This window comes from Ochotona curzoniae, unplaced genomic scaffold, assembly GCF_017591425.1.
Source record: "Ochotona curzoniae isolate NIBS_2020 unplaced genomic scaffold, NIBS_Ocur_1.0 patch356, whole genome shotgun sequence".
NCBI lineage: Eukaryota > Metazoa > Chordata > Mammalia > Lagomorpha > Ochotonidae > Ochotona > Ochotona curzoniae.
The window spans coordinates 917935-933613 of NW_024466924.1; the positions used below are offsets into that span (position 1 = coordinate 917935).

A 15679-nucleotide genomic window follows, 5' to 3' on the forward strand; every position below is an offset into this window, starting at 1 on the left:
CCCATTTTGAAATATTATGAATATTTTTTTGCTGGTTTTGAAAAATCTTCACCACATAAGCTAAGTTTGAAATGTCAAACAGGGGCCCGGCATGATAGCATAGCGGTTAAGGTCCTCGCCTTGCACACTCCAGGATCCCATTTGGGCTGGTGGCCCTGCTTCCCATCCAGCTCCCTGCTTGTGGCCTGGGAAAGCAGTCAAAGACAGTCCAAAGCCTTGGGACTCTGCACCTGTGTGGGAGACCCGGAAGAGCTCCTGGCTCCTGACTTCGGATCAGCTCAGCACCAGCCATTGCGGCCGCTTGGATAGTGAATCAACAGATGGAAGAACTTCCTCTCTGTCTCTCCTCCTCTGTATATCTGCCTTTCCAATAAAAAATAACTAAATCTTTTAAAACTAAATGTCAAACAGAATAAGACAGACTCTACTTCTAATTAAGAGTTACAAAGTCTTCAAGAAACACTGATTAGCGCCAGAAGCAGGTTCTGGCAAGCTAGAGCCTTGGGGCCACATGTCAACCCACTCATTCATGTCAATCTGCCCATATATGCTGACCCGCAAAGCCTGAGGGTGTTATATTTTGTCCTTTACAAAATAAATCCTGCTGACCATATATCTAAAACAGTAAAATGTGGTAGTGTACCTTTAGCAGTCCCCAAGTTGCTAGATCTGCACATTTCTTCTTTAACGTGGAACAGCTTAGCATGAATAAGTCTTTATAATATTTAGTAATTAGGTCAATAATGTGGATTTAAAAAAATCCTTATTGTACAGATCCAGTTAAATCTGTTATGTTCAAAATGCAAAAGTAACATAGAAATTTAAATGTAAAATATCTTACTTATAACAAAGTTGGCAAAGGGAGAGACTGGGTTAAAAGTTTTGATGACCAAAGAAAGAAGGACAAATTGTTGCTCTTCATGAATATATCAGATTTAAGAATAATTCTGTTTACAACGATAGTTAATTATCACTGCAGAATATGCAACTGTCATATTTTCACTACCTTTTTTTTTTTTAAAAAGATTTACTTTATTTTTATTGGAAAGGCGGATATATAGAGAAGAGACAAGAGAGAAAGATCTTCCATCCGATGATTCACTCCCCAAGCGGCCGCAATGGCTGGAGCTGAGCCAATCCAAAGCCAGGAGCCAGGAACCTCTTCCAGGTCTCCCATGCAGGTGCAGGGTCCCAAGGCTTTGGGCTGTCTTCAACTGCTTTCCCAGGCCACAAGCAGGGAGCTGGATGGGAAGCAGAGCTGCTGGGATTAGAACTGGTGCCCAAATGGGATCCGAGCACGTGCAAGGCGAGGACCTTAACCACTACACCACCGTGCCAGGCCCACATTTTCACTACCTTGATAGCCCAATTAATTTATGTGTATTAACAAGAAATCAGTAATATGGTAATATGTCTTACTGGCCATGGAACAGTATCATTTTGATTTTTGAAAACTGATATATTACCTCTAAATTACACAAAATGAGCGCCCCTTAAAGAGGAACAAAGAGGTATATGAAGTGTTTCAATAAAATGTTAAAATCCCTGCTGCAAGGAATATCTTGTACTGGCATGAATTTACTATTCCACTCAGTGTCTGCTTACTTATCTGTGAAATACAGTACCTTTTCTACGCCACTTACAATGTTTTTAAAAGAATATACGAAATGATGAAAACCAAACTTCTTTTGCAATGTAAAGGACTACGTAGATGTAAGGTATGACGTTGTGTGGAAGCATGTCTGCACCTAACAGACAGCTCACAATCACGTCCGGGCATGTCGGGAATAGCTTTAAGCACCCAGTATATGAATTCATTTCATATTTACAACAGATCGTGAGAGAGCTGTTATCCCATTGTACAAATGAGGAAACAGATAGAATCTTAGCAAATTATAGATGGACAGCAGTGAACATATACCATAAAGTTACCACCACGTTATATTGCTGATATATAATGTTAACGTGTATATAACACTCACTTCACCAGAGTCCTAACCTGGTTGATTTTCCAGTATTCTGCAATCTGAGCTGCGTTGATATTCACCACTTAAATGCCAACTGAATTCCTGACTGAAAGGACAATAGTCAGCAATTTCCACTGAGCCCCCATAGTAAGGCAAGTCTTGTGCAGGAATTCCGCTGAGTTCATCGAAGTACTGCAAAGCAATGATGGGGAAGACAGGCATGACAGACACAGTCAGTATCCAAACAAAGTCCAAAGGCAAATGATAGCAATGCTTTGCTGCTATGTAACCTCTGACACTGATTACTTCACAAGCAGCTCAACACAAACACGTAACAAAAACCACATGAAGGGGATTTTCAAGTTGCTATAGTTTTAGAAATAAGCAACTACATCTAAACTATGTACTAGGATGGCAAATTTGGTTAACGTTTTAAAAGGAACAAATGAGGGCCAGGTTGGGTCACAGCAGCTTACATCCCCCTTTCAGATCCTGCTTCCTGCTAATGTCCTGGGCAAGCAGCAGAATATGGCTTTGGCCACTGCAATCATTTGAGGAGTGAATCAGTGGATGAAAGATCTCTCTCTCTCTCTCTCTCTCTTTACCTGCCTCTCTTCTCATTGCTCTCTATAATTGCCTTACAAATTCACTCCCCAAGGCCCAACACAATGGCTTAGGGGCTATATCCTCACCTTGCAAGTGCCATGGTCACATTTGGGTGCCAGGTTTGTTTCCTGGCTGATCCACTTCCCATCCAGGTTCTTCCTGCTTTTGGACTAGAAAAGCAGTAGAAGATGGCCCAAAGTCTTGGGACTCTGCACCTATGTGAAAGACCTGGGAGAAGCTCCTGGCTCCTGACTTTAGATTAGCTCAGCTCTGGCTGCTGCAACTGCTTGGGGAATGAACCAGCAGATGGAAGATCTTTCTCTCTATCTCTCCTTCTCTTTGTAAATCTGCCTTTCCAATTAAAAAAAATTTTTTTCACTCCATACATGGCCACAACAGCCAGACCTGAGCTGATCTGAAGCCAGGAGCCTCTTTCTGGCCCCCCAAGTGGGAGCAGGAGGCCAAGGACTTGGATCATTCTTCACTGCTTTCCCAGACCACAAGCAGGGAGCAGGATCCACAGTGGAGCAGCTGAGACACGAACTGGCATCCATGTGGGATACTGGCAACTGAAGGTGGAATATCAGCCTATGGACCATGGCTCTGGCTTTGGCTCCAAAAAATACATCTTAAAAAAAAAAAAGACTGCTGTTTCTAAAAATATAAGAAGTGAAATAAAATTACAACGAACAAAATAATATAGTTTTAAAAGATTGATTTACTTTTATTGGAAAGGCAGGTTTTTATATAGGAGAGAGATTCACTTGCCAGTTTCCTCAAATGGCTGCATTAGCTGGAACTAAAGGAATCCAACGCCAGGAGCCCCTCCCAGGTCTTCCACATAGTATAGGTGCAGACTCCGAAGGCATTGAGTCATCCTCTACTGCCTTCCCAGGCCATTAACAGGGAGCTGAAAGGAAAGTGGAATAGCCAGGACAAAAACTGGCACCCATATGGGATCCTGGCACTTGTAAGGTGAGGATTTAGCCACTGAGCCATCACACTGGGCCCAACTCTGCCTTTCAAATAAATAAATAAATGTGCTAAAACTTATCAAATCAAATACTCTAAATATCTCCTGCTATTATAAGGTGTTACTACCCATTTATTATTAAGTGGCAAACAGGGAACAAAGAAATTAAGGAATTCAGTGTTTTTCAAACATGGAAAATATGCTGAAAATTTTAAGATGCTTCATTCTTTTGATTCAAAATGAAGACTTTCTAACAAATCTATTCCTAAAATTATGTCCCACATGAGAGTTACCTGATACTCTGGTGGTAAAGGTTTTGGGAATTTCTGGAGATTGCACACAGCGACTGCCCTCTGGTCCTGTCTGCAGGTTAACTGCAGTGGGTTGCTCCTCAGTGTGTCACAGTAAGGGCTCAGCATCTGTCTCCTGCACAGAGAAGCATGAGCTGGATCAACTGTAAAACATCATCACTCATCTCTCCATTACGATCTAAACACATTTTAAAGGTGTGTAACTAACGCTGAATCAGGTTTTACGATTTTTCAGAGTAAAAGCAAATGATAAATGTAGATGGGAAGGTAATAGTAGATGCAATGTAACACTTCACTGATATTAAATAAGATCCTATATTCTTTTTTTTTTAAAGATTTATTTTTATTATTTTTTATTGGAAAGGCGGATATACGGAGAGGAGAGACAGAGAGGAAGATCTTCCGTTCGATGATTCACTCCCTAAGTGAGCGCAACGGCTGATGCTATGCTGATCCGAAGCCAGGAGCCTCTTCTGGGTCTCCCACGCAGGCGCAGGGTCCCAAGGCTTTGGGCCGTCCTCGACTGCTTTCCCAGGCCACAGGCAGGGAGCTGGAAGGGAAGCGGGGCCACCGGGATAGAACCGGCGCCCATATGGGATCCTGGGGCGTGCAAGGCGAGGACCTTAACCACTGTGCCACCGCGCCAGGTCCCCATGCTTTGCATTCTTAATACCAACAAATAAAATTCCTTATCCTGGGCTAAAGACTGTATCTTTGTAACAGTCTCAGAAAGAGATGGAGGTAATGTCCCCTTCTGTTTCACAGTATAAAGCAGAAAATGCTTCCTATGCATAATCTAATTTGAAGAAATTTGACAGTTTTATTCAGCTGCGAAAAAATTCACAAGACAACCTTGTTTTCCAATGGAAAATGAAGACTGCGTGCACATTCCCAATTGTATTCTGTTATCTGCTAAATCTAATCTTGGAACTGTAATTTGATAAAAAGGAATTCTGTGAATCCTCGAAAGATATCAGAATGTACTGCATTGTGCTATAAACATAACCTCAAACCTGTAACTCTGATCGGTCATCAAACTGATGCAATCCTAAACAACAGAACTATTCTGCAGGGCCCTGCACAGGAACCTAGTAGCTAAACTCCTCGCCTTGCATGCGCTGGATCCCATATAGGCGCCGGTTCATATCCTAGCTATTCCACTTCCTTTCCAGCTCCTTCCCTGTGGCCTGGGAAAGCAGTTGAGGACGGCCCAAAGCCTTGGGACCCTGTACCTGTGTGGAGACCTGGAGAAACTTACTGTCTCCTGGCTTCAGATTAGCTCAGCTCCAGTCATTGCGGCCACTTGGGGAGTGAACCTGCAGGTGGAAGATCTTTCTGTCTCTCATTCTCTTTGTAAATCTGACTTTACAATAAAAATAAAGAAAATTTTTTTTTAAACAGACCATTCTGTAAAAATGTTACAGAATCACTTCTGGTTTTTCTCTTCTCAAACATCCATTAAAAAGAAAATAACCTAATGCTACATTTCTTATTTTAAGGAAAAATTATACTTATTTCATTCAAATAGACAATGTTATATCCATAACATTTTTTAGGGACTTGCAGATTCTTAAGACAAAACATATTAAATATCTACCCAGGACTTCATTTGGTGCATTTGAAGCAGCACGGTGACATAGAAAACAAATAATGCTCAAGTCATTACAAGGTCTGACTTAAACACCAGAACCAGCCACTTACTTGGTATTAACTTTCCTAAGAGCCAAGTACAAGGCCTCCAGCCTAGCCCTGGAATCGGAACGTAGGCTGTACACATCACTTTACAAAATCTTCAAGTAAGACAATTTTGTAACTTTCAATGATAGTTTTCAATGAATAGGATCCATAATTTTCAGTCACATATCATTAAAAAATATATTTATCTTTAAACAGAGATGTCCATGGTTTTGGACCTCTCCCTGTGGATATTGTTAGCATATGATTAAAAACAGTACTGCAACTATTTATTATGAAATTGTTACCAAGGACTTACAAACGGTCATTGGAACAATTTGAAATTAGACTGCTCCAGGTTACATTTTTTAAATAGCTGACATTTTGGGCTTAGGAATAAAATCAGAAATTGATTGTGTACTCAAAGATATTATAGGGAGACAAATTTCTTACTCTTGCCTCTGCTGATCAATCCAGAATTTACAGCTCTTCTTGACAAAGTCGCAGCCCTTGCCTCGGCCCCAGTCTAACTTCTCGGCCATGCTGTAATTTGCCGTGTACCAGCTGTGGAAATAATTAGGCAAAGCAGTTTTAATCACTGTCACTTTGGAAGCCACACCACTTACAGGCTTCAACAGTGAGTTCCTTAAGACCTCAATAAGGACTCTGGAGGCCTCTGCCACATAGGTTGTTACCAAGGCCTTGCCACACGAGAGACCAGCAACCAGCCTTACAGCCCATACATCATCTTTGCTGTCTGTCACAATGTCCAAAGATGACAGGAGTCACAGAAGTGGATAAGATACACGGGTCATGAGGAAACAGAACGAGAGAGAGAGCACTGCGACGAAGGAATGACCAATCAGCTAGCCTTTACTTAATCAGATTCCACTAGCCCCAGTTTCTTGCTTTTCTGGCCTTTATTTCAACACAAGCTCAACATTACACAATACAACAAGACAAAGAATCCTAAATCCAGTGGTTTTTAAAGGTTCTAACCTTAGAACAAAGGAAATATTCAATTTTTCCTAAGTGTAACCAAGGGCCAGCAGTCAGTTTTGGCTAGTTTTCTTGGTTGTTAGGGAAAAGATTAGTTTGCAAAGTGTTAAAAAAACAAAAACCAAAATGGTTCCTTAACTGTCTCTGTTTCATCGTATCCCTTTAGTATTACCAAACTAGTAAACAAAAGTCTAAGCTCAAAGCCTGGGGAAGTGAGAACACCCCTCTCCACTCAGCTCCCCTTCCCATAAACATCAAATAACGGCAGAAACATGACAGTACTTTAAAACCTTCTGCACTTTCAAGAAAGACAACTCTCTCAGAGAGAAAAAATTCATAAACGAATTTCAGTGTTCCAGTAATAAAATGCCCACAACTTCTGTGGTTTTAGCTTGGACATCCCTGGCCACTGTGGCCATTTGGAGGGTGAATCAGCAGAGGAAAACCTCTTTCTCTCTCTCTCTCTCTCTCTCTCTGTCCTTTAAATAATGAAACAGATCTTTAAAAAAAACAAAAACAAAAACAAAAAAACAGCTTTGGTTTAAGAGGAAAAACACTTTACCATACCTAGTTAATGAAAGAACTAGAAAAACACTATTGTGTTAAAAGAAAAATGTCACTAACCTAATGAGTTAACTGATTCAGGAAGTAATTCTTAGTGGGTGAAAAAGTATCACAAAATGTTGCCTTGGAACTTTAAAAGGGAGGCATCAGATTGTACCCATGTGCACCCTGTCATCAACAGCAACAACATGGTAATGGGGAAAGCAGGCATTGTATACTCTCAACCTTACCTATGAAGTAAACTCCTTGACGAACAAACAGCTAAACCTCATCCTAACTGAGCATCCAGAGTAAATTCGTATTTATAAGTAGGGAGAATTTTGAACTAAGCAATATACAAGGAAGTTCAGAATACTTCATTGTCTATAATCAATGACATGAAAAAGAGGTAGAAGCGGGGAGATGTGTCAGAATTGTTCTAGATCAAAAGATTTAAGAGAGAGACTGGCATGACAGCCTAGTGGTTAAATCCCTGCCTTGCTTCTGTGCCAGGATCCCATTTGGGTGCCAGTTTGCATCCCAGATGCTCCACTACACATCCAGCTCCCTGCTTGTGGCCTGGGAAAGTAGCTAAGGATGACCCAGAGCCTTCAGAACCTGCACCTCTGTGGGAGACCTGGAAGAAGCTCCTGGCTCCTGGCTTTGGATTGGCTCAGCACCAACCATTGTGGCCACTCTGGGAGTGAACCAGATCTTTCTCTCTGTATCTCCTCTCTGTGTATCTGCCTCTCCCATCAAAAAATAAAATAAATCTTAAAAAAAAAAACTGAAGAAACATAACAACCAATCAGGATCTTATTTGGATCCTGAGTTAAACAAATCAATAACAAAACAAAAAACAGAGGGAATATCTAACAGATATTAAGAAATTACAATTAGGGCCCGGCGGCGTGGCCTAGCAGCTAAAGTCCTTGCCTTGAATGCACTGGGATCCCATATGGGCTGGTTCTAATCCCAGCAGCTTCACTTCCCATCCAGCTCCCTGCTTGTGGCCTGGGAAAGCAGTCGAGGACGGCCCAAAGCTTTGGGACCCTGCACCTGTGTGGGAGACTCAGAAGTTCCTGGCTCCTGGCTTCAGATCGGCATAGCATCGGCCGTTGCGCTCACTTGGGGAGTGAGTCATCGGATGGAAGATCTTCCTCTCTGTCTCTCCTCCTCTCTGTATATCTGACTTTCCAATAAATAAATAAATCTTTAAAAAAAAAAAAAAGAAATTACGATTAATTTTGCTAGTTGTGCAGATACATTAGAAGTATTCATATGTTTTAGGGATTCATGTTTGTGCTCCCAGGGGTCACATGACTTGATACCTTCAATTTTGGAAACTATAGTCTGAAAGGAAGCTACACATACAATTTTTAAGTAATTAAGATATAATTTTAATCCTTATTGAATCCAGGTTCTAAGCATTTGGACTTCACTGTGTTATACAGCATTCTATATAGATGTATTTTGTATATATTTGTACAATTCATAATAAAGTATTTAAAAGAACACATATGAACCTCAACAATTCGGTGTCACTTATAGAACATAATCTTTAATATTAAGGAATATACTATCATCTCTCTTCTAAAGGTACAAAGGTGCTTCAATTTCTCTGTTAGGCATTTATGTAAGCCATGGTCACAATATGCACTCCATTTTAAAAAGCACCTGATATCACATTCTCACAGCGGTCTTACCCAGTGTCCTCCATCAGCGCCAGAGTGATTCGAGACAGGACTCGGTTCTGGGTGTGAGAACCAGTCATTGCTTCATTCTGAAAACCAGCAACATATTCTGATTAGACGGTTGAATCCTGCAACTCCCAAGAATTTGTGATTCCTCTGACATAGATTCAAAATACTTCAAGTATGAGAGGCTGTCAAACTGCTCATTTAAAAATGATAGAAAACCGAACTCATTAAAATTCCAAAACTGAAAGTGAAATCTATTGTCTGCCTCAAATGTCTTCACTGTTAGCAATTGCCCTGGAATGGTAATCAACCAGAATTCACATACCTGTGTCTTTAATGTTTATGGTGGGTCTATGAAACACTTTAACAGTGATTATATCTGGAAAGTGAATTTCAAAATCGAAGGGGAAAAGTGGTACTTCAATTATGTTATAACCTATTTGAATACCTTTCCCATGAGTATGAATTACTTTCATTAAACATGTGAAAGTCTGAGGAACAGGTGTTTGGCTGAGCAGTTGAGATGCCCACGTTCCATGATCAGAAAACCGGGGTTTAATTCCAGGCTCTGGCTCCTCACTCCAGCTTCCTGGTAATGTAGACCCTGGGAGACAATGGAGATGGCTCACATAGACGTGCTCCTGCCGTCTACTTGGGAGACCTGGACTGCAGGCCCAGGTCCTGGCTTCAGCTCCCGCCCAGCCCTAACTGTTGCAGGTATTTGGGCACAGGACCAGTGGCTAGAAGATGAAAGCTCACTTGCTCTCTTTCTTTAACGAAAAAATAAATAAACATTCTTAAAGTCTAGTAAAATTTAAATATAAGCTGACCTCTAGTAACCGCTTCTCCCAGTGGTTGAGCTCAGTGCCCATACCACCTTGATTTTCAAGCTCCATTCCTTCAAGACCTGGACAGTTAAAATGTCTTCGTGCTTCATCCTAAGAATTGAAAAAAAATATAAATCTCATGAAATTATCATCAGAAACAACACTATATAACATGCAATAAAGTAGACACTGAAGAATTATGCTGATGAAAATTAAGAGCTTAATTTACATTCTTGCCTACAGTGTACAAAGGGTCCCCTTTCTTCCATACCATCAACATCTACCTGACATCTATTAGATAGTAACCATTCTGACAGACACGAGATGATATTTCCTTGGTGTTTGTTTTCTGAGCCCAGTAGGAAAACAGTGGACAACTCCCTCTTGGGTTATCACTGCCTCTGGAGAGCATGAAAATCAGGACTGGGGCAGCCATGGCTAGACAGTGTGGCACCCACCAGCATGTGTGTGGGCTGGACAGTGGGGCTGGTTGGGTTGAACGAGGTTTCAATGCCAATTGACACGTATGAGAGCTGAATGTGATGTGGGTCAGATTGGACCAGTTTTCTGTACATATTGGCAAGCACAGGAACCAGGGAAGGAGGCAGGCCTGTGGGAGTTATTGTGGGTTGCTCCAAGTAGGCTGCAGCTCCCACTGATTTGTGTGAGGGCTGAGTGTACGGTGGGCAGGATTGGGCTGGACTGCAACATCCATTGGTTTGTGTAAAAGACAGAGCTGGAGACAGAACTGATGGAGCAATTCCATACACTAACATATGCATAAACTGACTGGGGTAACAGAATGTGCCAGACCCTGTACTGGCAAGCACACACAAAAATCATGTCTAGGATCACCTCAGATGAAGTTTGTTTGGCAATCCCCTCAACTGAACTGCTGAACTCAGAACCTCAACCATGAAGAGAAGTGCAGGTTCCATGGTCTGACCATGGAGTGCATGTGTCAAAGCTGAGCCTCCTCAGTGGCTCAGATGGAGCAGTGGACAGCATATCCAGGTGCACATGGAGGATATGGCAGTCCATCGGAACCTGCAGAGGACACCTGGTACCACAACAGAGGACGGAGGACAGAACAAATCAATCAACTACCCCAGCCATGTGTTGGCAGTGAAAATCTGGGCAGAGACACTAAGGTAGACTATGTCAGCCAGTGGATTCGGGAGAGATTTCGTCGTGCTTGGAGTGGCAAGATTGGCAGCAATTCACAATTGTTGTGAATTATTTCATCCAATGAAACGCCACTACACAACTTCAATGACAGGAAGAAACATGGAAATTTACAATATCATGAAAGTAATTAACGTGGTATTGAGTGACCAATATGTTAGAAAATGCAAGTTCTTAACCACATCCTGTAACTACTTCATTGACATCTCAATTTTAGTATATACACAACTGGCTGCTATAAACCTTAAAATGGTTATAGGGTACTATTCAGCTGTCTCGTGTCTATTTTCATTTTTATATTTAGCAGCTTATAGTATTCAAGCATGATTTTTACTGAACTTTGCAAATTTTAGGATAGTCCAAACAGGCTTATAACTCTAACAAGCCATATGTTAACGATTGAGGAGCAGAACAGTTTTAGGAGGGGTGTGCAGAGAAATCTTCAATACCTTAGTGAGGAGTAACTGATGTTTGTGTCTTATCTAGTAAAGTATATGGGAGTCCAAGCTTTTTCCTGACTGTTCTAAGCTTTCCTTATTGGTCTCTGTCTGTCTATCTGATCTAATTTTGGGGGCTCCAGAGCGACCCTGATGGTCATTGCAAGAGAGGGTGGGGAGCCAAAGTTGGAACTAAGTAAGGACCAGAGAAAGCTCCTCTCCCGAGTCCCAAAGGAAGTTTACTGTTCTGTTTCTGAGGACTGCTCAGGGCTCCTGGCTGTTGTTCCAATGACATTAGATCCTGTGAGGAAGGATCTGGGCTTCTTCCATCCCGTGTGGGAGATCCGATAGGGAATGGTTGACCTCAGAGTTCTCAGCCTATGAGGGCACTCCAATTCCCTGTGATCTCCTTGGCAGTTGGGATATAGTCCTTGGTGCCCATACTGATAGTCCTTGGTGAGGTACCAGGAGTCTCCGGGGTTAGGATACAACTCTCCTCCTGTCCTCCTGTTCCACTCCTGTTCGCCTCCTGCTCTGTGCATATGACCTCCTACTAAGAGGCTGTCAGGATTGCTCTTGGATCCCACTGTATGTCTTTATACTTTTTGCTAATGTCTAATGCAGATTCAAGTCTGTTGTCTATAAATTACCTGTTACAATCTTGATAGATTATACTTAACATCTTCCTCACACACTCTAAGAAGGTGGAAGATTTCTCTGCTTTCCCAACCCACTGCAGAATAACATAATGTATTAAAAGCATATCAAGCTTTTCAGTTCTTTGATATTCATAAGCAGTCTGTCTCTCATTGATTATTCATTCATTTGTTACATCACAATATCTTATTGTGGGTGATATAGGCTGTTTGAGGGTGTAATAATGTTACAACTTACAGGTGCTATTTTTAGGAATGACATCATCTTAAATTAAGGCAAACATGTGGTATCTAACCTTTTGGGACTGGCTCATTTCCCTTAGCATAATGGTTTCTAATTGGGCCCATTTGGCCATGAAGAAATGCATTTTGTTTTTTTAATAGCTGAGTAGTATTCCATGGAGTACACGAACTATTGCTTTCTTATCCAACTTCCTGTTAATGTGTTTAGGAAGGAAATGGAAGAAGGTCCAAGTACTAGGGACCCTGTTACCCATGTGGGAAACCAGGATAATTTCCTGGTTCCTGACTTCTACTTAATGATGACATGGCTGATGTAGCCATCTGGAGAGTGAACCAGTGTAAGGAAAATTTTTCTCTCCTTCTCTACTACTCATTCAAATAGATGACATATAGACAGACAACTCCCATGAGCTGGTTCACTCCCCAAATGACCTGAGCTGGTCAGAGGTTAAAGCCAAGAGCCTGGAACTCACAGGTCTCCCATACGAGTAACAGAGACCATATTATTTGAGCCACCACTGCTACCTCCAGGATCCACATTAGCGGGAAGCTAGAACCAAGAGCTGGAACTGAAAACTGAATCTAGGTATTCCAAAATGGAATGCAATCTCCTAACTATTATACCAAACTCCTACCAAACACATTAACAGTTTTTTTAATGGGCATTTGGTGTAGCGGTTAAAGACCACTTTGAACACCCACTTCCCATGTAGGATTACTTGGAATACAGTCTTATTTTCACTCCTGGTTCCAGCTTCCTGCTAATGTGTATCCTGGGAGGAAATAGTGATATTCAAGGAAGTTAGTTTCTGGGCCAGGCACTGTGACAGTGGGTAAAGTCTCTACCTGGGACACCAGCAAAACTCAAAGAGTTCTGTTTCAAGTCCTGGCTGCTATACTTCCAATCCAGTTCTGTGTTAATGCACTTAGGAAAAGAGCAGAAGATGGCCCAATTACTTGGGCCCCTGAACCCACATGGGAGTTCAGCATAGCGTTCTAGAATCTTGACTTGGAATATCACGGTAAATTGGCGATTAGTTCACTGAATGGAAGATCTTTCTCCATCTTCTCCTGTCACAGCATTGTGACATGATGGGTTAAGTCACCACCTGCAATGCCAGCATCCTATATCAACACTAGTTTGAATCTCTACTACTCAGACTTTCCATCCAGCTACTTGTTAATGTTCCTGGGAAAACAGTGCAATGTGGCCCACTTGTCGCCCACTTGGGAGACAGAGAAAAAGCGCCTGGGGCTCCTGCTTTGGGGCTGGTTCAGCCCTGACCATTGCAGTACTCTTTGGAGAGAACCCATAGATTACAATTTCTCCCCTGCCACCCCACATCTCTGCCTTTCAAATAAACAAATAAATCTGTAAAAACAAGCAAAAAGCCAAATACATAAAATTAATCTTCAAAAAAAAAAAAGACAAACTGGGTCCCTACCAACCATGTAGGAGACCTACACTGAGTTCTGGCTCCCAGCCTCGGACTGGCCCAGCAGTTTTGGGCATTTGGGGATGAATCAGCAAAAGAGGTAACTGTAGCTCTGGCCATTGCGGCCACCTGGGAATGAAACAACAGATGGAAAATCCTTCTCTCTATATCTATAATACCTAAAAATTAATTCCTACACCCTATTAACATAATAAGTCCTTTTATTTCTTTGTGTTGTTCTCAATATTTTTCATCAGTTGCTTATAGTTTTCAGTGTGCAGGTCTTTAATCCCCTTGGTTAAATATATACCTAAGTATCTTATATTTTTATAGATATTATAAATGGAATTACCTTGACTTCTTTTTGTACAGATTTTTATTGATGTATAAAAACACAACTAGAGCTGGCATTGTGGAATGGCGAGTTAAGCTGCAGCGTGCAATACTGGCATCTCAGATGGGCAACGGTGTGAGTCCCAGCTGCTCCATTTCTGACACAGCTCCCTGCTAATGCACCTGGGAAAGAGGCAGAAGACGGTCCAAGGGCTCTCTACACCCACATGGGAGATACGCTAAAAGCTTCTGGGTTCTAACTCGAGCCTCGTCCAGTAATGGCTGCTGCCATTTGTGGAGTAAAATAGCAGATGAAAGACCTCTCTCTCTCTGTAATTCTGAATTTCAAATAAATAGACCATCAAACAAACAAAATCCAAAATTGATTTATGTATACTCATTTTGTAGAATGAATTTTTGCTGTATTCTCTAGTTCTAACAACTTTTGGAGGAGTCTTTAAGGTTTTCTATATATATATATTATGCATATTTGACGTAATCTCATTTGTCAACTACAACATCAAAAAAACTGCAATAACTGCACGTCTTCCTCTACTACTTAGGTGCCTTTTCTTTCTTTATTTTGCCTATTTGCTCTGACGAAGACTTTTAATATGAGGTTGAATAGAAGTAGCAGAAGTAGACATCCTTGGGACCAGCACTGTGGGTGAAGCAGCCTCCTGCAATGCAGGTATCATGTATCAGAGTACTGGCTTGAGTCCCAGCTGCTCTGATTCCCATTCAGCTCCCTGCTTTAATACCTGAGAAGACAGTAGTAGATTATAGTCCAAGTGTTTGGGCCCTGACCCTCCATATGGGAAACCTGGATGGAATTTCTAGTTCCTGGCTTTGGCTGGGTTTCACACTGAAATTTGTAACCATGTGAGAGTCAACCAGAAAATAAAAGATCTTTCCTTGACTAATCTGATACACTGCCTTTCAAATACATACAAAAATCTTAACAAGAAAAAAAAGAGGCAGGCCTGGCATGGTAGCCTAGCATGGATAAAGTCCTCGCCTTGAACACACTGGGACCCCATATGGGCGCCATTCGTGTCCTGTCAGCCCCGCGTCCCATCCAGCTCCCTCTTTGTGGCCTGGGAAAGCAGTCAAGGATGGCCCAAAGCCTTGGGACCCTGCACCTGTGTGGGAGAGCACCAGAGGAGCTCTGGTTCCTGATTCAGATAGGCTCAGTTCCGGTCACTGTGGTCAACAGATGGAAGATCTTCCTCTCTGTCTCTCCTCCTCTCTGTATATCTGACTTTGCAATAAAAATAAGTAAATCTTAAAAAAAAAAAAAGAGGCAACAGCTGGGCCAAGAAGCTTCTCTGGGCCCCCCGCATCAATACAGGGGCCCAAGGCCTTGAGCCATACTTCACTGCAGGTTGAAGCCTATTAAACGAAGCCTCGCTTAGGTGCTTCCGTCAGCTGGTTCACCTCTCAAATGGCTGCACTAGCAGGAATTGGACTGTTCTGACACCAGGAGCCAGGATATTCTTCTGGGTCTCCCATGTGAGTGCATGGTCCTAAGGCGTTGGGCCATCTTCCTTGACCACTTTTCTTAGGCCACAAACAGGGAGCTAGATGGGAAGTTGAGCAGCTTGGACGTGAACTGGCAGCCATGAGATCCAGGTACTTGTAAGTGAAGATTTAGCCATTAATTTAATGTGCCAGGCTATGTAATTTTTTTTTCAGGCTATGTAATTTTTTTAATAGCATCTTTGTCTGGATATGGTCATTTTAATTTCATAAGAGTCTGGAATTATTATCTCCTCTTGAATTTTCTGGA

General features: G+C 41.8%; 1 protein-coding gene across 2 annotated transcripts in view; it reads right to left on the reverse strand.

Moving 5' to 3' along the window:
• Positions 1 to 15679, reverse strand: part of LOC121167266 (leishmanolysin-like peptidase) — a 53460-nt gene that overhangs the window by 7191 nt on the left and 30590 nt on the right. The window contains exons 10-14 of one of the 2 annotated variants that reach the window (XM_040996691.1): positions 9604 to 9711; positions 8780 to 8856; positions 5985 to 6095; positions 3840 to 3972; positions 2000 to 2159 (exon numbers count right to left, since the gene is read on the reverse strand). In XM_040996691.1, the coding sequence (XP_040852625.1) occupies positions 2000 to 2159; positions 3840 to 3972; positions 5985 to 6095; positions 8780 to 8856; positions 9604 to 9711 (589 nt within the window). The remainder of the gene's footprint in view (positions 1 to 1999; positions 2160 to 3839; positions 3973 to 5984; positions 6096 to 8779; positions 8857 to 9603; positions 9712 to 15679) is intronic. The other variant, XM_040996692.1, reaches the window with a different exon arrangement.